Source organism: Aureobasidium namibiae (genome assembly GCF_000721765.1).
Source record: "Aureobasidium namibiae CBS 147.97 unplaced genomic scaffold scaffold_13, whole genome shotgun sequence".
NCBI classification, from domain to species: domain Eukaryota; kingdom Fungi; phylum Ascomycota; class Dothideomycetes; order Dothideales; family Saccotheciaceae; genus Aureobasidium; species Aureobasidium namibiae.
In genome coordinates this window covers 717,624-740,291 of record NW_013581196.1, presented here as the reverse complement: position 1 = coordinate 740,291, position 22,668 = coordinate 717,624, and the positions used below count along the sequence as shown (strand labels likewise).

At 51.9% G+C, this 22,668-nt stretch overlaps 9 protein-coding genes across 9 annotated transcripts; 3 read left to right on the top strand and 6 right to left on the bottom strand.

Annotated features, from left to right (window-relative positions):
• Positions 1 to 86: 86 nt before the first annotated feature.
• M436DRAFT_65625 (uncharacterized protein) lies at positions 87 to 1,135 on the bottom strand (the record flags this gene model as incomplete). Its single annotated transcript, XM_013570154.1, has 4 exons — positions 87 to 612; positions 664 to 851; positions 957 to 1,058; positions 1,106 to 1,135. The coding sequence occupies 4 exons, from the start codon at positions 1,133 to 1,135 to the stop codon at positions 87 to 89; spliced, it is 846 nt and encodes a 281-aa protein (XP_013425608.1).
• Positions 1,136 to 2,472: 1,337 nt separating this feature from the next.
• M436DRAFT_65624 (S-adenosyl-L-methionine-dependent methyltransferase) lies at positions 2,473 to 3,336 on the top strand (the record flags this gene model as incomplete). The annotated part of the gene is made up of 1 exon (XM_013570153.1): positions 2,473 to 3,336. One exon carries the CDS (start codon positions 2,473 to 2,475, stop codon positions 3,334 to 3,336), a length of 864 nt encoding a protein of 287 aa, XP_013425607.1.
• A 326-nt stretch (positions 3,337 to 3,662) lies between these two features.
• On the bottom strand, positions 3,663 to 4,829 carry M436DRAFT_51178 (uncharacterized protein; the record flags this gene model as incomplete). Its single annotated transcript, XM_013570017.1, has 2 exons — positions 3,663 to 4,002; positions 4,093 to 4,829. 2 exons carry the CDS (start codon positions 4,827 to 4,829, stop codon positions 3,663 to 3,665), a joined length of 1,077 nt encoding a protein of 358 aa, XP_013425471.1.
• Positions 4,830 to 5,634: 805 nt separating this feature from the next.
• M436DRAFT_65622 (uncharacterized protein) lies at positions 5,635 to 6,195 on the top strand (the record flags this gene model as incomplete). Its single annotated transcript, XM_013570152.1, has 1 exon — positions 5,635 to 6,195. One exon carries the CDS (start codon positions 5,635 to 5,637, stop codon positions 6,193 to 6,195), a length of 561 nt encoding a protein of 186 aa, XP_013425606.1.
• Positions 6,196 to 7,785: 1,590 nt separating this feature from the next.
• Positions 7,786 to 7,986, bottom strand: M436DRAFT_30204 (uncharacterized protein; the record flags this gene model as incomplete). Its single annotated transcript, XM_013569942.1, has 1 exon — positions 7,786 to 7,986. A coding segment is annotated over one exon (201 nt), but the record flags the coding sequence as incomplete, so codon positions are not given.
• A 1,496-nt stretch (positions 7,987 to 9,482) lies between these two features.
• M436DRAFT_32694 (uncharacterized protein) lies at positions 9,483 to 9,686 on the bottom strand (the record flags this gene model as incomplete). Its single annotated transcript, XM_013569946.1, has 1 exon — positions 9,483 to 9,686. A coding segment is annotated over one exon (204 nt), but the record flags the coding sequence as incomplete, so codon positions are not given.
• Positions 9,687 to 13,223: 3,537 nt separating this feature from the next.
• Positions 13,224 to 16,106, bottom strand: M436DRAFT_13082 (uncharacterized protein; the record flags this gene model as incomplete). The annotated part of the gene is made up of 1 exon (XM_013569928.1): positions 13,224 to 16,106. A coding segment is annotated over one exon (2,883 nt), but the record flags the coding sequence as incomplete, so codon positions are not given.
• Positions 16,107 to 16,857: 751 nt separating this feature from the next.
• Positions 16,858 to 19,331, top strand: M436DRAFT_83773 (barren; the record flags this gene model as incomplete). Its single annotated transcript, XM_013570264.1, has 2 exons — positions 16,858 to 19,011; positions 19,068 to 19,331. The coding sequence occupies 2 exons, from the start codon at positions 16,858 to 16,860 to the stop codon at positions 19,329 to 19,331; spliced, it is 2,418 nt and encodes an 805-aa protein (XP_013425718.1).
• A 253-nt stretch (positions 19,332 to 19,584) lies between these two features.
• Positions 19,585 to 22,428, bottom strand: M436DRAFT_83772 (TPR-like protein; the record flags this gene model as incomplete). Its single annotated transcript, XM_013570263.1, has 1 exon — positions 19,585 to 22,428. The coding sequence occupies one exon, from the start codon at positions 22,426 to 22,428 to the stop codon at positions 19,585 to 19,587; it is 2,844 nt and encodes a 947-aa protein (XP_013425717.1).
• Positions 22,429 to 22,668: the final 240 nt, after the last annotated feature.

Below are 22,668 nucleotides of genomic sequence, written 5' to 3'. Positions count from 1 at the left end.
CCGAGCAAGGGGGATGACAGTGATCCTGAAGAAGAGGAAGACAGGCATAGCTCGCATCACAAGGGAAAGCGATTCCATGCCGTGCTTCAGAGACCTGAACCGCCTTCACGGTTTGTCCCAGAATCATGATCGGGCTCTGGTCCAGGGAGACTCCACACAGCGTGTCCATCTGAGACGAATCCAGTAGGTTGCATGATATCTCTGCGTTGGGCAGAAGTCTGTCTGGCGACTGATGAGGTATTACCGCGTGCTGAAGAAGAGCTGGCGGCACGGGGCGCGTGCGCAAGGTCGGCGGCCAAGTTGAAGCGACGCGGTGTTTCGTTGAACTCTACGCCTTGACCTCTGAGACGGGCGAGCAGAGGAGCTACATGGGCCTGGTAGTCTTGGTTGGGGACATGACTCTGAGTGTCGCTGCCATCTCCAGTGGAAGTGGGCATGCTAGGGTTGTGTCCGTCTCCGGAAGGCGGTTGGGTGTGGTCGTGGGGAATTGGACGAGGTCCTGGTGCGTTGTGATGGATGGGTCTAATGACAAACACCTGTCTGCGGACGTTTGCGAAGACCACCTCTTCGAACCAGATGCCGCGTATGATGGTGTATCTCTCGAGGGTACCCCTGAATGCGTCAGTACGTCAGATGGCGTGTAGTAAGAGGAGATTCACTCACGTGAAATTGTCGTAGAGGGTGATTGTTGTTGTGGTAATGTACAGATCCTCCTCCTGCACTCCTTGATCTGCCATGTTGTTGATGTGATGATAAAGTTGTGTCTTGACTGGTGTTGATGGGTGATGATGGTAACCAAGAATCTTCCAACACGGTTGTGTGCCTCCGTCTCGGTACTCGTAAAGGGATAGCTAACTGCACGGGGTCTAGATGGAATCAAACGGAAGGCAATAGTCCATTTGCGACGGCAGATGGATGAGATGCAAATCGTGAGTGCTTCAATTGATCCAGCATACCATTGGCAGGATGGAGATTCGCGTGACAACGTGGTGGAGAGTGACCTGGTGTACTCGTCGATATGGACCTCGACTATGCTCACGGATGAGTGAGCTTTCGGCCTACCCGCAAAACTTAGGGTTGCGGTAGATCTATACATCTGCCTTACTACAATACTTGGGACCATCTCAATGGCCATGTTTGCTGCCTGATAGACACAAGGATACTTTGACTCACAATCGTTTGGTTGTTTACAAGCATCCAACACGCCACTGTAGCCATGGCATGCGTGATAAACAATCGTGTTTATCGAAAGATGAACAAAGTCAGCAGGGTCCTAAGATTTTTGCTTTGCTTCTTTCCAAGTCTATCTCTACCACAGAATGTGTCGGGTGCTACTTCCAGTGGCGGAGGCTAGTTGTCGTGCGGCAGTTACTCATGAAAAGGCGGGCTACTCGTGAAGATGCTCCAGCGAACAGTTGAATGGATAGGACCATGACCTTCACTACAATCAAAGTGCTTACTACATAAGTTAGCGGAGGTGGTGTTCCATCACCAAGACAGATTGCATCAACTGCGGTTTGTTAGCTGAGGGGTTACATTCCATAATAGTCCTGATTACCAAACGTCTGATCAGCGTTGGGGGTTCTTGAAGAAGCAAACTGCTTGAGATATTCGGTGAAGTCCTCGGACAACGCTGCTTTGTTATCGATGAAGGATAGTTTCCTAGCCCTCACAAGGGGCAAGTTTTTTTTTGTTCTTTCTGGCCTTTGTGCATGATTGTTCTGGTCTTGTTTGTATAGATTCGGTAGTGGTTGGCAATGTTGTGCTCATGAAGAGTTACTGCTCTATACTGCAGATGATTCTGATTTGCAAATCCGTGGAACATGGCTGTGGGTTCGACTCTCCTAGTGGCTATATCTTTTCGCACTTGATGTATAGCTCCCGAAAGCTTGCTAGGTAATCTTCACTGTATCGGAGTAAGCCTGCTCTACTCTATGTAAGACCAGATTCGCACATGGACCATTTATCAGACAGCATGATACTCTTCTCGATTCAATCACTCTTGAGCTAGTCGTGATTAAAGAGATGTAGATGTCATCTGTACTACTCCACTCTGATTCTCCCACAAGATCCCTAGCCTAGCAAGGGCAATGCAAGGTAGCTTTCGCAAAATAGGAGTGTTTGAGTGTCTGGTCATCCGTGAAGAGCCTGTATGAATTCGTAGCCCTTAGATAGGTGCGTACTCCAATAGATCGGTCACATGTCAATAACTGCAATTTGATGGAGTACGAAAAGTCAAGATGGACATCCAGCAGGATCAGGAAGTGTCGTTGGACACGGGACGACTGGACCCTGTCCGCCTTCCCCACAAAACTTGTGCAATCTTGCATAAATTCAGGCAGCAAAGCCCTCGGCCCAAAAATTATTCGAGCAACCAACTGATCTTTCTCACATTGCGACACCTGACCGCGAACTCTACTCGAAAGGCGCCAACGACGAGCCGCATAATCAAACCTTCTCGAAATCGCAAACATGTCGCGTCCCGAAGACTTGTTGCCGCCCGACCTCTTCTACAACGATGTCGAGAGCCGCAAATACACAACCAACTCCCGTATCAAGAACATTCAAGCCTCCATGACGAACCGCGCCCTCGAACTCCTCGACTTGCGCTCGCCTTCCCTCATCCTCGATCTCGGCTGCGGCAGCGGTCTGTCCGGCGAAATCCTCTCGCAAGTGGAACCAGAAGAAGGAGGCCCTCACACATGGATCGGCATGGACATTTCGGCATCAATGTTGAGCCAAGCGCTCGACAGAGATGTGGATGGAGATCTGATGCTGGCGGATATCGGCCAGGGTGTGCCGTTTCGTCCTGGCTCGTTCGATGCCGCCATCAGTATTTCGGCCATCCAGTGGCTTTGTAATGCAGAGAGCAGTGATGTCACGCCTGAAGGTCGTCTGAAGCGCTTCTTCGATGGCTTGTATGCATCGTTGCGTCGCGGTGGTCGCGCTGTCTGCCAGTTTTACCCCAAAAATAAGGTGCAAAGGAACATGATCAGTGCTGCTGCAGTCAAGGCTGGTTTTGGCGCTGGTATCCTCGAGGACGACCCCGGCACCAAGAGCGAGAAGTTGTACCTTGTTCTCACAGTCGGCGGTGGCGATCTGGGAAGAGAGCAGGAGGCTGCGAGCAGAGACATCACAGGCGTTGTGAATGGCATGACCGACGTCGACATACAAGATGCTCGCCGCAAGAAGGATCAACGCTCACGCAAGGACATGGCAAGAGTCAAGGGAAGCAAAGCCTGGATCACGAGAAAGAAGGATCAGATGGAGAAGCAGGGCAAGGTCGTCAAGGCAAACTCAAAGTACACTGGCAGAAAGAGAAAGATCGCCTTCTAGACGCTCTCAGTCGGTCTGTCTATCTTTACATTACGCATTGGGTGCGCTGGTGCTAGGGAATGAGGTTTTACGTTTCATCACGGTGTTTATACTTTGGAGTTGGGGTGTTGTTTTGCCAAAAGAGAGCAAGTCGAGCAGTAGAGATACCCAAGTCGCGCCCTTGAAGGGGTTGCACAAATCTTATCACGTTCATCAGTACTCTTCAATAAGGGAAAAAGGCTCTCGGTGAAAAGTTGCTCTCGACTGATTGACTCTACAGTTACTCGTTCTACAGAATACATAAAATCATCAAGCTAGTCGAGGTGTACTGAGTTTCACCAGCCAACTCAGTATGCTGGAGGTGGAGCGTACTGTGCATACCCCTGAGAGGTCGGAGGGGCGTATTGCGCAGGAGGAGCATACTGCGCAGAGGCCTGGAACGGCGGAGGAGCACCATTGCCAGCATATCTCACGAACGCCTCTGCTCTGATACGCTGAAGCTCAAGGCGAGAAGCACTCGTAGCCTCTGTAGCTTGGTTACACTGAACAGAAGCTTCGTGGTATGTGCGCTTCTGCTTCTCGAGTAGATCTCTACACTGCTGCAACGCCTGTTGCAACTGCATGGCAGAGTTCTTGATGCGGTCATGTTGAGCCATATCGGTGAAGATATTGTCAAACAGCACATCGCTGATAAAGTGTCCATTGTCGATGTTGATGTTGGATAGAGCCGGGATGCCGGGTTGACAACGACGAGCCTCGTCCATGTGGCGCAAAGACTCCGAGACACCGACTTGGGCTCGCGAGAGAGCGTCTCTTTCCATCATGTCGGTGAAGGTGCCGCCGCCCCACATATCCCAGCGGGACATGTCCAGAGCATCATTGATGTCTTTTGATGCGCACTCTAGACTGTGTAGTGTTGCGTTCAACGCCTCTGCAGCTCGTCGTTGCAGGTTTTGGTGTTGTGTACTGCTGTCGGACCATTGTTTGTTGTTCCACAAACTTGACTCTAGCTGATCCTCGCCGGGAACCTCGGGAGTGGGACCGTCAAAGATGGAAGAGTAGAGTCTGTCGAGTTCGGATTGTGCGCGGTCATGTCTGGTGGCTTCACCCTGCAAACGTTGACTTTCTTGCTTAGCACCCGCCAAAGCTCTGGTGAGCTCGGCATGAGACTCTTGAGCTTCCCGCTCCTTTTGCCATGCCTCGACAAACTCCTTCTCCTCTTTGCCGGCCTTTTCTGCGAACCTTGCTACTCCTTTCGAGCCGCGCATCTTGTACATGTAGCGAGTGAAAGTGCTCTCCTCGTACTTGACGTGGTCTTTTCTTTCATCCTCGGTGATACGGTGGAGTCGCGTGATTTCCTTGTCCGTGTTTGCAATTTGAGTTTCGAGGTCGCTGATGTATGTCGAGTTTTGCTTGAGAGCTGTGGGTGCGTTGTCTGTTTGTGAGAGCACGGCGAGCAGCTCTTGATTCTTGCCTGCCGCGTGTTGGAGTGATTCGATAAGTCTGGAACCCATGATTGGAAGTCGGTGCTTGGTGTGTTGATTGGTATCAGAAGTATCCAAGTCAAGTAAAGTTGAACTTGGATGGGAAGGTGTTGTTGGCTGGACGGGTAAAGGCCTATAATACTCAAAAGTAAATCACCTACCTGAGGCAGGAACCCCACCCTTATATGTGCCCCTCATCCTAGCATCCTACTCACATCAGAGCTATTCATGTCTTAGGCCAACACTTAATCAGTGGCAGTGCAATCCTTCCGAGGGAAAGCCGGCCAAGAATGTGAGGTTTGTTAAGGCGGCGCGGGCATTCAGCCTCTGCCAAGCTTCCTTCCGCTTGACTCGTGACCGTCAATCACGACTTCATCTCCATCAATCCTCCTCGGCTGTGCTATATTGCTTTTCTATCGCTGTGGCTGAGGTCTCTATCCCTCTCATACTAACATCAAAGCTAGAGGCACGTAACATCATTCCCGGACTGGAGATGTGTTCAAGAATTCGAGCCTCAGCAGATGTCGGGTGGCCTCTGCAATGGCATGTACGTCTTGATCATACATGTTGCTGTATATCGTGGTCAATCACCTTGACTCGTTCTCTCCTCCTTGATTGTGTATGAATTCCTCTACATTGGAATGCCTGAGGCCTTACAGCTACTTCTCGCCGAAGGATCGACGAATAGATTGAAGTAGATTAGGCAAGACAGGATAAGTCAGCAGATTCTACAGAGCACAGACATTGATTGTTCACACCTCATCCACCTCCATCTCTCTGCACAACTCAACAAATTGAGCCAACAGATAGTTGCAGTTTCTATACAGGCTTCAATATGGCGGTCGCAACAAATTCTCCCACCCCTTCAATCGCCACAGACACCCAAGAGTCTCCCAACACAACAAGCAAAGAATGTACCATCTCAAGCTACCGTCGCAACTCAGAACCCTCCAACCAACCTCTATACACACACGAAACACGCGAGCAAATGCCCTCCGGTCCCACCTCCCCGACTCTAAACCTCCTAACAACGCTCCCCCTCGAAATCATCTACAGAATCCTTTCCCACATGCAGCCAGAAGACTACGCAGGTCTGGCAATAACTTGCCACTTCGCTCTAAAACTCACAAACAATCAAGTGCAATTGGAGCATGAAATACCTGTTGGGCTATATTTCACTCCTCATACCCCGGATATTTACTTGTCTGAGCAAATCAGTTTGGCGAGAGTCTTTCCCGCGATACGTGAGCTCGAGTGGGAATTGCAACAACCAGTTTGTTCGCTTGGGGAGGATTTTGTTACCGAGGATGGAGCGGTGGATGATGATGATGATGATGATGATGATGATGATGATGGAAAATTCTCCTTCTTTCAGAGCTTCAAGATGTCATCGTGAGCCATAAAAAGACATGAACATTGCGACGGTGGGACTATCTTCATCCAACAGGAGCTTCAAGTATGCAATTCATACCATGAAGGCATTCAAACTTTGACGAAAATGGCAAGAGGTGTTCCATTTCTCTGCTGACTACTCTCAATACTTCGTCTTTCCAGGACTTCTCCGTCCATCTTGTCGTGTCTCTTCCCTCTTTTTCTTTGACTCTCACTTCTTGTAACCTCATCTTCGGCTCATCAATCCTCATCTCTCACCAAGCTTCTACCGTCCGATCGTCAACTCTTCCGTCTTTGTCATTGCATTCTGCAATCCTTGACCGGCAGCTCATTATTCTCCAATGATATTGTTGCCATCTGCGTCGATCTCGCCAATCAGCCATCTTTCTCTCTGTTCCTCGTCAAGAATTGTCATCTCGGAGATCAAGGAGACAAGGCCTGAGAGCACACCATCCACACCCTCCCACTCGCGGCGCTCTTCAACAAGGACCATACTGACGGCAGTATCCTCAACATTGTAGTATACACGTTCCATAACCAAACTGCAAAGGTTAGGGCAGTGGTGGATCAGCATAGTGCGGAGACCCTCCAGATATGGCCAAGCACTGTTCTTCTCGTCGAGAAAGCGGCGACATCCATGGCCAAAGAGATGGAGGTCGACAAGAACAAGTCGATGTAGGGATACAGCTCCGGTGTGACAGATGCCGAAGACCAGATGGTCTGCTTCGGTTGCACATGATGAGATATGGAGATCGGTCACGCCACCGCTGTCGATGGCGTGGTTGAGATAACCAAGCACACATGGTGAGTAGAGGGAACAAGTGCCGGAACCGTAGTCGTAGCGAGGCTCGGAGTTCTTCGAGCCAACGATCTCGGGAATGAAGTCGGGATCAATCTCGTCTTCGCTGCACGCCTTGATCGTAGTACCTTGATATTCGTAGATAAGGCGGTCATGAGCAACATCAGGATTGGAGAGTCGGAAAGTCCAGTCAAGTCCTGCTTTAACACGAACGTTCACGTCGTGCTTCAACGCATGATCTTCCGTCATGACTGCAGCGCCAAGCAGTCTGTCAAGATAGCCGTCCGGGCTATGTAACGCGGAGGTAAGATCGAACTCCAGAGGTGAGTCAGGAAATGCAGACATCGACATAGCTGTTCTGAGGGCCATGAACGAGATCTCACCCACAGGGAGCCACTGCTCGGATGTGAGATCGGTTAGAGGCGAGATTTCACCCCACAACTTATCAAAACCATACGCCTTGCGAAGAAGTCTGCGACCTGCAACATTGACGACGTCGTCATAAACACCAAGCGTGACTCGGTGGCCGTGCTCCCTGAGGTTAGACAGAGCCTGCTTCATGAGGTGCAACTTCTTGTCTATCGTGGCCTTGTCCGAGAAGTCCTTGTCGATGGAGACAATGCGTCTCCACAGCGTGTCACGCTTTGCCTTTGGCATCTTCTTATTCTTCGTGTTGCGCCAAGTCTTGATGCTGTGACTGAAGCTGTGAGTGTTGAGAAGGACTTTGCGGATACAGGGACCTTGACAGGAATCAGAGCGCGTTCCAAAGGCTCGACAGATGGCCTCTGAACACTTACCAAAAACAGGGTGGGCAGTAAGATCAACAAGGCCCTGGAGACTGTACTCAGACAGTACGAAACGACGCTCAACAAGGAGTCTCTCGCCGAATGGCTTAGTGGTGATAGCATTGAGCTCCTTGTTTGTGAGACGAAGGTTGGCAAGGCAGGAGTCCTCGGCGTGGTGCACGATCAGCTTCTTCAGCTCAGCAGGCAGACCGTCAAAAGTGGGTGGAGGACGCTGGTCGGAGTTGGAGTTCTCAGGGCCGGTGACGCGAGAGATCACGTTGTCGTCTGTCGCGGTGGGTGCGTTCTTGATGTGCTCGCCAGGAGATACCATCTTGAAGTGTTGTGTCGCAGAGAACCTGGGCAGACCCATGTCTGTGAATTCGTCAGAGGGAGATGTGCAGACGACGATGGTGCGCGCTTACTATTAGTGATGGACTGCGGAACCCGATGGTTCAGCTTGTTGATGCGGTGCTGAGGTGAAGGAAACAACCGAAGCTGTGTTGACTGATAAACACTTGGCCGCAACAGGAAACAAACGCGTATTTCAGACAAACCAAACGAGCGAACAAGCGTGGGAAACAAGCGTGACGCTCGCGTGAGACTCACGAGATGGAGCGAAAGAGACAGAGCACGACAGCCAAAGCAAGAAAGAACGAGTCTGACATCGAACTCACCCCAATATTGCACCTACCAATTCAGTCACAGCCTTGCAAAGCTCAATGAGTGTTCTGCAAATAGATTCGAGAAATGTAAGACATCTTTTGCATCAACAGACAATCCTCTCTCACCACATCACTGTAGATTTCGATAAGCCTTTGACTCCTGCATCGCTCTTAGAAATGTTTCTTTTCTGTGCCAGGAAAGAACGCCAGATCTCCTTTTCCATATGAAAATGCCAAGGGTATCTGAAATGTTCCTTCTTGTAGCCTTGCTCTCCCAACCGAATCATGAAACCATCAAACCATCACACCATAAAACCATCAATTCGTAAGTAGAGAAACAAAGACGTAAAGGGGATAGACAAACAAAACGCAACGCTGTCGTGAAGAAAGCAATCAAGAGCAATGCTACAAGCATCCTAAGATGCACAGCCAGAAAGAAGCAAAAAACATTCGTAAGAAAGGTTCGAGGCGAGGAAAAACTCCTACACACAGGGAGAAAAAAGCCCTCGACTCATCGCAACAAGTGTGATCGATCCTAGCCACATCGTTCTCAGACAATGATATGACGGACCTTGACACCAGCAGCAGGTTTTTCAGCCCCTTTTGGGCGTGGTCGTGTGCCACCTCCGAGCATCCATCTGGTAAACGCCGGTACCTGTTTTTTCTTGCTTGAATTAGCACTGCTTTTTGGCTTGTGCCCATCGCCGCTGCTTCCACCTCGCCCTCTGCTGGGGGGGTCTTCGATGATTTCGATGACTGGGTCATCAAGGTCATCGTGACCGATCATGACAGGAGGTATGTGCATGGGAAGTGGAAGAGTGGAAACATGTTGAACTGGTGCAGGGGGAGGTGGTGGCGGCGCGAGTCCTACGGACGCACGCTTGCCCGCGCTCTTATTGCCACTGACCTGATGACGTGGTCTTGGACCCCTTGGTCGCTCAAGGACCGGTTGGATATCAGGGGGAAATCCGCCAATGCCGCTGTTGACTTTCTCCTCTAAGGGATCTGGCGGTAGCGGCCACATCTGCATCTTGATGTCCCAACCGGGTTGCACAACGACATCCCAAACTTGAGGCAAAATGATCTCGCCGTTCGGGCCTAGCAAATGGTAGTGACCGTTAGCAACATGCGGTCCGATGCGCTCGATGTTGACGAAAGCTTGTCTTATCAACGTCTCCATGCCCTTCCAACTCTTGACCAAATGCCAGGGCAAGGTAAAGCTCCTATCCACAGCGTCGGTGAACTTCAGAGGCGCTTTGTCGGCATCCGGTCCAGGCGCATTCTTCTTCAATTCTTCCTCGGCAGCTTTCTTTGCTGCTTCGGCTGCATCGGCGGCAGCTTTTGCCTCTGCCATCTTCTTCTCGTGCTCCGCTTTGGCTTCTGCTATCGCCTTCTCGTTTTCCGCCTTAGCGATGGCAGCGGCATTGGCGGCTTCCTTCACAGCACTCTCACGAGCAGCAGTGGCCGCGTCAGCGAGCTCCTTCTCGCGAGCTGCTTTGGCTTCTGCTTCGGCCTTCTCTTGGGCAGCTTTGGCAGCAGCAGCCTCTTCTCTGGCAAGACGTTCCTTTTCGAAGGTTGCCAGCAACAACGCGATCTTGTCAGATTCGGCCTGCACCTTCTGGTCTTTCTCAGCGGCAGCAGCAGCGGCAGCCCTCTCCTCGACTTGCAGAGCCTTGAGGGCGTTGACGAGATTCTCGGCTTGGATCTTGGCTTCCTCTTCCATTCTCTTCTTGATCTCTTCGGCGGTGGGCGGAGGTGGAGCAGGAGGGGCTGCTGGGGGGTCTTCTTTTCTCCCCGGGGGCGCTGGCTTTTCTTCCGGGGCTGGGGGCGATGCATGAGGGTAAGGATGAAACGGGGATGGCACCATGCCTTGTATCATGTTCTGCGGAACCGAGTATGGTCTTTGAGGGTAACCAGTATACTGCATTTCCGCAGGGAGATATCCCGTGCTGTTTCTGGGCAACATCTCCGGCCTCTGCAATTGGTATGCTTGGGCATACATCTCATAAGGGTAGCCTGATTGAAGAGATGGAGCATGAGGAAGCGTAGTGGTCACGAACGGATTGCCAGAACTAGCTTGGCCTGCGTAAGGATATGCCTGCTCGGCATAGTAATTTCCGTAAGGAGCAAGTGCGGCAGGATTCGAATAGTGCGAAGCTGAGGAAGTGCTCGATGTCATTGGTGTCTGATAGTGTCCCTGTTGCCCGGGCCAGTGATGGTCAGCGTAATGGGGGTCATATTGTCCTTCATGATAGCTAGTGCGGGTCGAGTAGCCCGGGCGGTCGTAGTGATGTGCCACACTGGCTGAGAGCTCCGAGGGGTCGCTCGGAGTCGAAGAGTGTTCGGGATATGCGTCGTGTCGGCTTGGCTCGGGATGAGAGTAGTAGTCAGCTGGCGGACGACGTTGTTTTGTCTTGCGAAGGGGCCTTTCTTGACGAGGACGATGGTGCGACGGAGGATATCGTGGCTGAGGGTGATGATGCGATTGGTATCTGGCGTGGGTGGAAGCTCCGGCGGCAGCTACGGAAGCCGAGTCGTTTGCACTGATGTCGCTCTCCGAGCTGCTTGAGCTGGTGTAGCGTGTCTGGTTGTGGTGATGGTAGTAGCCAGAAGCGTAGTTAGAGTCGTCGACGTCGTCGTAGGGAGAATGAGGCTGAGAGCCCGTCGACGAGTAGACTGACAAGTTGGCTCTCCTGCAAGGCCCAATTAGCGTCAAATCGCCATGGCCGAAGCCCAAATCGAGCACTCACGACATGTACCACGAAGAGCTGACAGGTCTGTTTGTTCAGTCCGCCGTCCTTGCAAAGACAGGATCCAGTATTTACTTGGTCAAAGTTTAATTGTCGAGATGCGGGAGAGAAGCTTCGGTTTCTTGATGGCGCAGCGTCGTAAAGTCGAGCCTTGTCGGTTAGTAAACAATCAGCCCTCTGCCTGCCAGGTGGTTCGATTGGGCAGCGACGCTTCAATCTGTATACCCCTCTGTTTGCACGCCCGTCGTGACTGCTTTTTGCCGTCTTGTGTTCGTCGCTAACCCTGTCGCTCACAAAATCCCGTGGAATGTATCAAGATACGGCTTGATCAGAAAGTTTGGTTCGAGAGCAGCTAGTTGTGTACAAGTGCTGGCGGTGAGTGCGCACAATGACGGCAACATGCAAAAGGTGGGATGAATAGTAGAAGACGGCCGTTTTCGGTCCAGCCTGCGAAAAAAAGCCTGTCCACTGAGCGTCGTCCACGTCGAGTGCGACGTCTAGAAATTGCCTTGCAGCGTGCTTTGAGCGTGTGCGAAAGAGCTGCGCCAAATCGCAAGGTTGATCGACTCGCCGAAGCCTTGTGGTCGCGCCTACTCTATTTACCCAAAGGAAGAAATCGGGTCCGGTCCAAGTAGCTGCTCAGGCCCCGGCAAAATCAGCCATCTTGCAAAACATGCATGAGATTCGAAATGAGATCAAGAAAAGCAGACAGCGCTCTATTTCTCCTTGTGACTCGTGCGTCTATCACCCCCCTTGTACAAGGAGGTTGAAGCGTGTGACTTGACCGTTTTTGACGTACCCGGTTCCCTAGCCAACCTGCTTTCAGCTACACCCTGACAGTGTGCTCTCTAGATCTCTGATAGCAAGGACAGCAATGATCTTTGAATGATCAAGGTCTCCTTCTACTACGTGGTCTGCGAATTTTGCTGTGTGTGAAACTGTGAGAAAACATGAGGTTCGAAGAGGTGCTGGAGGGAAGCAGTGGAAATAAAGCTCTTCGATAACGCTGATCAAGTAGCCTGTTGTGACACACTCAATGGGGCATTACTGAAACGTGGACAGCGATTATTCCGCTTGACTTCAAGGCGAAGCATTCCTATTAAATTTACTCTGACTCTTGCTTTGGAGCCCAATCTTCGCGCCCGTAAGTCCTCTTGGGCTTTCGGAGAGGTGTACAATGTGTTTGTCGAGGCGACAAGAACCCGGATTCGAGGTGCTGTCCCGCAGCGTCTTGATGCCCAACATCGTTCGGGCGTCAAGACCCCTGCCTAACAACGGCGCCTCCCAGAAGCCCTCCATGCCGACTGCCACTGAGGTCTATCGTTGATGAGTCAAAGACGAGTCAGTTCAGTTGGGAGCGCGCTCCGGTCGTCGTCGCATCAATCCTCGCCGTGTGATGACGACTGTCACAATGCAGCTGTAGAGATGCACAATACCTTCTTCCGATGAAGTCAAGGCTAGGGGAGACGATGAGTGTGACATGGCCGACCTCCAGCTTGAAGAGCAGTTGTGCGTCTGTATACCTTTAGCCCAAACTACTGTCCTCTATCATCGTGACAAGGAGTCGATTTTGAGCTTGTCACAGATTCATCTCCCATGGTTCTCATCCGCCACTGTGACACGGTCGAGTCGATACCCAACGAGTTGTACCGCCCACAAGCGGCGACCTGCTTCTCGACCCCAGCAGCTTGCAACAGGCCTTCGATGCCAGCAGCGACCAGTCACAACAGCAAAAAGCACTAGTCCGCATAATTTCGATACGTCATGTGCCTGGAAGATGCGGCATCCTAATATGCTGGGGGGTATCATCAATCTATGTACATTGCATCGAAACCCTTCTCCAAACGCCACCAGCTCAGAAGAATCATAAACAGAGAAGAGGAATGATTCAAGTAACGGTGTAAAAAGACAACAAAGTGAAGAACGCAATGCGAAAAGGAAATGCTGTCCGGCATCGAAATGCCAGCCTCGTGAGCTTACCCAGACCCAAACCTCACGCCAAGAATCTTCTTCTCCTCGCCTCCTGACTCGCCAACACCAAGGACTTCTAGAACGACATTGACTGTAGTGCTGACACACCATACGCCAATGAGAATCCATCCGATCTTTCTGCTCAAAATCCACTTGTTCATGGGCACCGCGATGAGCAGTCCGATCAAAGTGATGAGCAATGTGACACCACTAACAATCAAGGTCTGCCCGACCTCAATCTCATAGGTGCGGTAGTGTATAGGCTTGCCGGGATGTTTGGCGTGCCTGTGTTCCGCTCCACGAATCAAGATCCAAGACCCAGAGAGACCAATGCCCAAGAGAATGTTGAGCATGGGACCACCAAGGCACGCACTAAGAGCCATGATGGGGTATCCTAATCTTGCTACGGTGATGTCTGCGACAAGGTCTCCTAAGGAATTGCCAACAGCAAAGATGGTGAGACCCATAATCGCATGCGACATGTTCATGATGACAGCAAGCGCTTTCAGCACGGCGACGACTTGTGCCGCGATGGTCGAGATCCAGGCTATAGAGACTACGAAGCCAGCCATTGAGAGGATAGTGTTGTAAGGCTTCGGTCTATGAGTTGGTGTGGTAGTCAGGAGGAAAGGAATAAGAAGAACGACCGACACAAGCAATGATGCCAACATTGGCCGTATCAAGGGTTTCATGCTGTCGAGATCATCGAGGTATTGTGTGTAGATCACCACTACGATCAACAGAGGAGCCAGGAACAGCTGAACGATGGTTAGCCATCTGTTCCAGTACTGAGGTTGGATTTTGGCGCTCGATGGGTGGGGCGATGGTAAGACAGCGCTTACAGTGGGTGATATAAGAGGGTCTCGCTCGCCAGGTACCGATAGGTAGTCTCGTTCTATATGGGTCGCCACTGCGACACTTCCGGCTCCCGGACCAGCAGGAGGATGAACATAGTCAGAGTGGTGTGATTGCAGGCTCTCAGCGTCTAGAGGACTTGGGCTCGAAGGCCTTGGTCCAGTAGGGTCGATTATGTCGGTCTCTTCCTCGGCCTCCTCTCGTTCCGATTCCACGACAGGCAGGGTAACAATCAACAAGAACATGCTTGGGGCTGCGACGATGGCCAAAAGTCTCTCCCACCAGTTCTTGTCTCGCCAATGCTCAATCGTGGGGAAGAGTCTGTAGAGTAGTACAAGAGGGGGAGGGAGAATCTTGTAAGGCCACCAGCGAAGCGGTGTCCCGTCTTCCTCGCTGTCAATGTGGGTCAAGGGACAAGAGGCAACAGAAACGCTCGCGGCAGGAAGAAACAGACTAGGTGGTCGACTGCTACTAGCGGAAGTTGGCTCATTATATGCTGGGAAAGGAGATGTGGGCGCAGAAGTGTTTGGTGAGATGTGGCTGCTTGTCGGGATCTTGAGATTGTAGAGGTCCTTGCCAAAGGTACGAGGCGAGTGGCTAGGGCTGCTGTTACGCGATCGGCGAGAGGGTGACATTGTAGCTTCGTCCGAGATATCGATAGCCGGTACGCTGATGGAGCTTGTAGACCGAGTGCGACCGTGCTCGGACTTTGCGTTTCCCTCAGGATGAAGCCCTTGCCATGGAAACGCAGGTTGACCATCAAAGTCTGAGACAGTAACTTCGGGAGTTTTTGGTCGATCAGATCCTGGGGAAGGCATACTGCGGAACGATGTTGGTCGTTGAGGAGGAAGACGAAGCTTGTTGTCTTCGTCTTCGACGATATCCATCATACTGGGGGTATGTTTTTGAACGAAGCGCGGATCGATGCGCAGATGAGCAGCATCATTGGCAGAGACGGCACGTGTACGTCCAGAGGTGTTCTTGAAGACATCGAGGGCGGGACGCTCAAGAGCTGGTGAAGTACCATCGGCGGTCGGATGGAAGGGAGGTCGAGAAGCCGGATCGGCCTCGCCAGACATTTCTTCCTGCTGCTGAGCAGTAGTGAACGTCGGATCATCCGAATAGCGTCGAGTGTGCATGGGAATTGTCTGGTGGGACCTGGACTTCTGTAGAGACTTGAGAACTGCCTGGAACTCCAAAGCACCTACAAGACTGGGACGAATGGGAGTGAGCGTGTTGCGTCGCGAACCAGGGCCGGGTCTTGTCAAGCGCATGTTGCTTTTGAGCTCGCCGAGCCATCGGTCTCTAACCTCGTCGTCATCTTCGTCCTCGTAAGGTTCAACGATGGTGGGTGTGCCTCCTCTCTCAAGAACAGAAAAGTCATCGACCGATGGGCCGCGGGAAAACGAAGGGCGAGTATTTGATTCTTCGTCGTCGGCGTCGTGATAATTCTCCTCGGCCTCGATCTCCTCGCTTCCAGGAACCAGAAACTGACCTCTTACGGCAGCATTCCTTTCACGTCGTCGCCTCTTGACGCCCATCCACCAATGCCAGACGACAACAAAGGCAACATAGAAGACGTAGAAGAGGACCATGGTGATACATTCCCACAAGTGTAGCCTTCCGTCCCACAGAAAAGACAGACTGAAAGCCGCAGCAACGGTGAAGAAGCCAACGTCTCGGACAAAGGCTTTCCTAGCCACTCTAAAAGGTCTGACCAGGGCCATGGAACCAGCGACGACAGCAGTGATGAAGCCAGCAGCACCGAAGAGCTCCCCGATAGCCAGACTGCTACTGTTTGTGCTGAAGGCGGCAAAGGTGGAGAAGACATCGGGACTGCCGTTTCCAAAGGCCAGAAAGGTGACGCCTGCCATGCTCTCGCTCATTCCCAAGATTGTAGCGATGGTGCTTAAGTTGATACAGAAGAAGTCGCTGGCGGCAATGCCGATGGTACTAAAGAGCAGACCGAGCCAGGAGACCAGGATAAGGAAGGCAACGGGTTTGGCATGAGGCATGGAGCAGTAGAACAGGGAGAGATACGAGTAGAAGCCTGGATCCTCGGCGGGGCAGTGTTTGGTTATGTAGCGACATTGATCGGTAGCTTGGTGGACGAGACGACACTGTGAGAGAAGTCAGAGATGTGTATGACAGGCTCAGACATGTTTGAACAAACCTGTTCGTCGGTGGATGCGAGTGGGCCAACATGTCGGCGGGCCAAGGAGGTGTATGGATGCTGGGAGGTTTGCGAGGCGAGAGCGGAGGGGTAGAAGTAGCCAGCAAGACCGAGAGCAGAGAACAGCAGGACGGTATAGACGAAAGACTGAGGCGAGTATCGGCGTCTATGTAGGCGGGACGCGGCGTGGGCTCGGTACTTGGGGTAGGGATGTTGGAGAGCGGTCATTGCGCGCTGTGTCGCATACCGGGGCGGGCGGTCGCAAGTTGGAGAAATAGTGGATGTCGAAGATCGGGAGTCGAGAGGTCAGGACAGCATGATTGATGTTGGATATGACGCAGCACTGTCGAATGGTATAACAGGTTCAGCAGGGCATAGCGACGGACACGGCAATGGGCCTGCGCCTCGTCGCCGATAGCCGATGACGCTCGAATGGTAATCTGTGGCTGTGCTTTGCTGTTCCACGTGGCTGAGTAGGGCTGAGCGCTCCCCGCAACTGCAATGTTTGTTTGCACCGCACGGTGCTCGAGACAGCCAGACGGCCAATCCGCAGAACATATCGCCGTCGCAAACCCACACACTCGCCATCCCAAGCACTCAGCCGTACGGTTCGACGACCAAAGCGGTCCGCTGTGCAACTCACGTCCCCCGGCGACTCCGAACCCGTCAAGATGCCTCGAGTGCGCGCGAGCGGCGCCGCCGCCAATGCTCCCGTAGCCGCGACTCCTCACAAATCTGCTGGCATCAAGATCCCGCTCAACGACGATCGCGAGGAAAAAGCAAAGCGCCTACAGTCCCGTCAAGCCTTCCATGAGATGCACATGAACTCGCTCAAAGCCGCCGCGTCACCTGCCCGCAAACGCAAGTCTCTAGGCGCCGAGCTTGCCGAAGCTCCTCAGACTCCCACCGGAAAGGAAAGTCAAGATGAAGCCTTCCATGTCGGAGGAAGTGCTGTCACGCCTATGAAGCGTGTTCCTATCCTGGCAAACTTTGAGGAATGGATGAAGATGGCCACCGACAACAAGATCAACGCTACAAACTCGTGGAATTTCGCTCTGATCGACTACTTCCACGACATGTCTCTGTTGAGAGAAGGCGACGGTGTCAACTTCCAAAAAGCCAGTTGCACCCTGGATGGCTGCGTCAAAATCTACACCAGTAGAGTCGACAGTGTCGCAACCGAGACCGGAAAGCTGTTGAGCGGTCTCGCTGACAGCAACAACAAGAAAAAGCGTGGCGACTCAGATGACCAAGAGAACGAGGACGGCGAGGACGAAGAGGGTGAGGATGGCACAAAGAAAAAGGCAAAGAAGAAGACACACCGCTCAGAGGCCACTCTCGCAACCTCATTCGCCCAACTGCAGCTCAAGAAGATGGAACTCGAATTCTCCGTCGACCCTTTGTTCAAGAAAGCCTCGGCGGATTTCGACGAAGGAGGCGCGAAAGGCCTATTACTCAACCATCTCTCCATCGATAACACTGGCAGAATCGTTTTCGACAGCAGCGACGACACTCAAGACGACGATGAATCTCGAACCGACAGCATGGATGTGGGCGACGAGGAGAAGCCGGACGAGGAAGACATTAAGGCTGCACTGCCGGCACCCATCGACATCTCTGGACTGGCCGCGCGATTCTTTCCTGATCTTTCGAAGCTGGACTCGCAGGATATCTGTCCTTCACTCAAAACATTCGAACTCGGCGGTGGCAGCGCCACAATGGATCTGCCCTTCTTGAAAGCTCCCGAAGATTGGCGCGCTCAAAAAGAAGAGGAAGATCATGATGATGCTCGATCCGGGATTGTGCTGGGCGATGATGATGCCGTTGGCTTCGATGACGATGACGGTGCATTTGGTGGCTTTGACATTCCTATCGATGCTGGTTTCGGTGAAGGAGGTGAAGCTTGGGCCAAGGAAGCACATGTCGAGCCTCAGCTCAGACCTCACGATGAGGGCGCTGATGTCGACGCCGGCGTGGGTGTCGATATGGAAGGTGGTGAGGTGGGTGGGTTCGACTCGAATGGAAATCAATTCGGCGTCACCCTTGCACACCGCGGTGACGAGCACGAGAACATCCTCAGCTATTTCGATCAAGCACTTCAGAAGAACTGGGCTGGTCCAGAGCACTGGAAAATCAAGAAGATCAAGGATGCCGCAAAAGCAACGCCCGCAACCACAAAAAAGAAGGACAAAGAGCCATTTGAAATCGACTTCATGAGTCCGATGAACCAACAGCTTGCCGATCTTCTCTACACACCAGCACCCTCGAACGCGACTATCAGTCTGCCAAAGAAGGACTGGAAGAGCAAGACCCGCAATCTATTGCCCGATGACAAACACTTTAGTTCGCGCGATCTACTACGACTTTTCCTCAAACCCAAGGCCCGCATGGGATCACGAAAATCAGCACAACAACAAGCTCGTGGAGGAGTCGAGCAGTTCCAACATGGCGATGTTGACGAGGCGTACTGGGCAAACGCTCAGGGGCTAGCCGAACCACAACCTATCGACGAGGAAGGCGCACGAGGCGACTACGACGCCAATTTCTTCCAAGACGATGGCTTGGGTGTTGCAGCCGGCGCCGCAGACGACGATGACGATTTTGCAGATGCGCAGGAGATGTTGCCACCTGCTGATGCTTTCGACGCTGCTCAGTCAGGGGTACCTAACAGTCTACCACCCAGCAGCCAAGAGACGGCCTTTGGATCAAATCTCATCACACAAAGCAGACGCTTGCGACCGGAATACGTACAATATGCACGTGTAGCCAAAAAGGTCGATGTGCGACGACTAAAGGAAGAAATGTGGCGAGGCATCGGCTTCGAAGTACGACTTTCCTCTTTCGCTCTTTTCCCATATACAATTCTCTAACATCTGCGCAGGTCGAACCTTCCCAAACGCCCTCAAAAGCTCCACCACCTACAGTGGACATATCAGAACAAGGCACATTCAAGTTCACGGACGTGATGAACAATCTGCGGCACGTGTATCCTCAACAACAACTATCAGACATCAGCACGAGTTTCGGGTTCATTTGTCTTTTGCATCTTGCCAACGAAAAGGGCTTGGTTATCGAAAACCAAGAGGGCTTTGAAGAATTGGTGTGTAGGAAGGACGATAGTTTCAATGCTGCGGATAATGTTTAGATGCTGGTCGACTATGGGAGTTGGGTAAGCAGGGGTGGACGGGCATTGGATGGATATATGGCCGTATAGACGACGGATGATCTTTGTTTCCCGCGTCATGTTGCTGTGTTGTCGTTTCAGGTGTATATTGGACCACATTCGTATGATCTCGTTGACGTGGACGTCACATTCAAGCTCTTCCCATCGAGGTTGTGCTTGCACAAACATGACTGAAGACAGTAGTCATGAACGTTTTATATCTGTGTGTCTAGACTCAACCACGCAACCCATCAAGTGCCTCCTTCAATCTCTCCCACCCATCAGTATCTTCCCAGCAATCCTTTCCTTTGCCCATAATAGATCTAATCGCACTTCTAGCCTTGAACTTCCAGTCCTTGGCAACCAACGCACCGCTTCCAGCAGCCATGCCCTCTGTCTTTTCCATCTGTCCCAAACTCTCGTAAGCATCGCACAAGTCTATTGTCGCATCCACAACGACATTCCAGCGGTCTTCGCTCTCGGTCTCCCAGCCAGGTGCACTGCTCACTGCTCTCCATGCCTTTTCATTGGCATCTAATGCGGTGGATGGCTTCTTGCGCCAGATGCAGAGTTTGGCGTACAACTGCCACAATTCGCGAGAGGAAGTAATGAGCGGCACGATCTTCTTGTCAAACAGTTCGACCAACAGACGCTCGAAACCGGGTTTCGCTGGGTCGTATTCGTCGTTCAAGACGACGACGTGGCGGATCATGTGTTCCATGATTTCGACGTCGATGCAAGACTCGCCGTTTGTCTTTGAGCGGAGGTCGATGATGTGGCGTTGAGCTGTCAATACTGTGTCGTAGTCGGGAGGTGAGAGAGAGGCGGCAACGATGAGAAGATTCTCCCAGATGCGATGGCTGTCGTGTTTGAGGGTAGCAGCACGCTTGAGTGCGCGAAGCGCGTCCTTCTTGTTCTGTTGAGGATCAGCCTTCTTGGGCTGAGGAGCCATAGACTCATCCTCGTCTTCGGCAAGCTCGACTGCTGGCGCAGCAGTTTCGTTGTTGGCAGTAGGGGCTTGGTTCTTGAGTAGGGCAGCAGCCAAATTGCTCCATGCTTCTGCATCCGTCTCTTCAAGCTGAACCGTACGGGAGAAGGCTTCGGCAGCCTTTTCAAACTCTGCAAGTTCCAACAAGCAGCAGCCCATGGAAAACCACGAAGTATGGTTTAGCTGATTCGCTCTCAAGCTCTTAGCATATGCATCTGCAGCCTTGACCATGTCGCGTTGGCCAATGTACATGCGACCCAAGGATCTTTGGGCACGCGCGTAACGCTGGCCTGAGACTTCCCAGGCCTTCTCATACATAGAAACATCTTGGTCAAGGTCACCGAGGATACAGTACAAACGTGCTGCATCAGTCGGTGCTGGCTGCCTCTCAGATCCTTCCCAAGTTTCTTCGTCTCCAGCATTATCCTCGTCTCCGTTGTTGGTGGCATGGTAGAGTTGACGGCGCACCATTCGCTTTGCGATCTCCTCCTTCTCAGTGGCTGCGTAACATAGTGCAGCTTCGGCCCACATCTCCAAGCGAATATAGATGTCGAGTGCTGAGCGAAGACCACCAAGAGTAACCCATCTTTGAGCCAGCTCTCCCTCCAACTCCCATCGAGTAGGAGCAGCAATCTGGAAGATGTATCGTAATCTCTCAGAAGCTGGAGCCGAGTCCTCACTTTCTCCCTTGCGCAAGAAGCTGGTAGCCGTTACATCCGTGCTGCCATCTGCGGGTGTCTCTGTAGTATCGGCAATGACTTGATCGACAACTGCTTGCAATTGCAACAGACCACGTTCGATGGTTCTAGATCTGTATCCCTCCATTCTGCTGCGGACGAGCAGACCCTGAGTGTAGACCTGCCAGTTCGAGCTGCCACCTTCCAAAACACGAGTGGCATATGGCAGAGTTTCTTCTCTCGTAAGACCGTTTGCAGGTGATGTGTTTGTGATAGAGGATGCAAGAGCGAGCAAGATGATCGAGTCCAATGGTAATAGCTTTGGCTGGTCTGAGGGATCCAGTTCAGCTAATGCCGGTGGCAAAGATTCCTTGGTCTGTACATCCAAGTTGAGTGTCGGCTTCTCCGTGAAGGAGATGTTCTCCAAGAGGGTATCGTCGTTGAGATCCAAGTTCTTGGGGCCGCCCGTGGCACCTTCCGTTTGCTGAGCCTCTACCGATTTCACATCTTTGGCATCCTCTGCATCGCGTGCACTCTTGGCAAGCACGACCAGCTGACTGACATCGTGCTGTTGGAACTTGGTTCTCCTTCCCAAGATACCAGTCAAGGCGAATTGGAACTCTTGCTCAGCTACTGCCGCATCCAGATCACTTCTGGCCTTTTTATCTAGACCATAGAAAGTCTCGATGCTGGCACGCTCGAGCAAAAATTCAACCTTTGCATCGTCGTAACTAGCCTTTGATTTGTTCTTGAGCGAGCTGTCGAAGAATTTCTCCTGTACTGCATCGATATCTGCGAAAATTCTGTCCTGCAGTGTTCCGCAGTCTTCTGACAACAGCCTCTGGTGCATGAAAGTCACTCTCAGTTTAGCCCACCTTGAGACCGAGATATTCTCGAGAATATCCGGATTGCTGATGATCACATTTGCCAGGCAGAGTAGTTCGATATTCGGCGTCAATCTGTATGCTGCAATACCGTCGATTGAAAGGCTGTCGATCAGCTGGCGGCGCAAAGCAATTACTTGCTGCTTATCCTCAGCCACGTTCTGCGGTAAGACGGTTTTTGAAGGTGTGAAAGGAAGAGGAGGACCAGTAGCGTTGGACTGCAGGAAAGCGAGCAGAGCAGCATATCCAACAATGAAGAGAAGACTTTGCTTGTACTTTGCATTCTCTTGGTCTTTGGCGAGGATCTTGCCGAGACGAATCGAGATGAATTCGTTCCATGTCGCACAATCCTTCAGTCTTGTTTCATCCAGTTCCGAATTTGGTGTGTATCCAAGAAGTTCTTGTGCATCTTTCGATTGTAGAAGGGCGGAAAAGTCTCCAGATTCCAGCTCCGAAAGTCGTTCCTTCAGGTGTTCAGAGATTTCCTCAGGCAGAGACCTGCGGAAAAGAGTTTGCAAGGCGTCGGCCATGGTTGTGACAGACACACGGTGTTTTCGAATTGCAGATGTTCTGCAACAATATTTCTCTGGACCCTGAAACGGATGCGCTTGAGATCGAAGCCGCTGGAAGTTTTTGAGAGCGGCTTCTTCCGTTTTCAAGACAACCACCCTGCTTGACTCTACAACACCAGTAGAATACAACTCAAGTTCGGAGATGAGTTGATGGTTTTGGTTTGATTCGGTCAAGTACTTAACAAAAACTACATAATC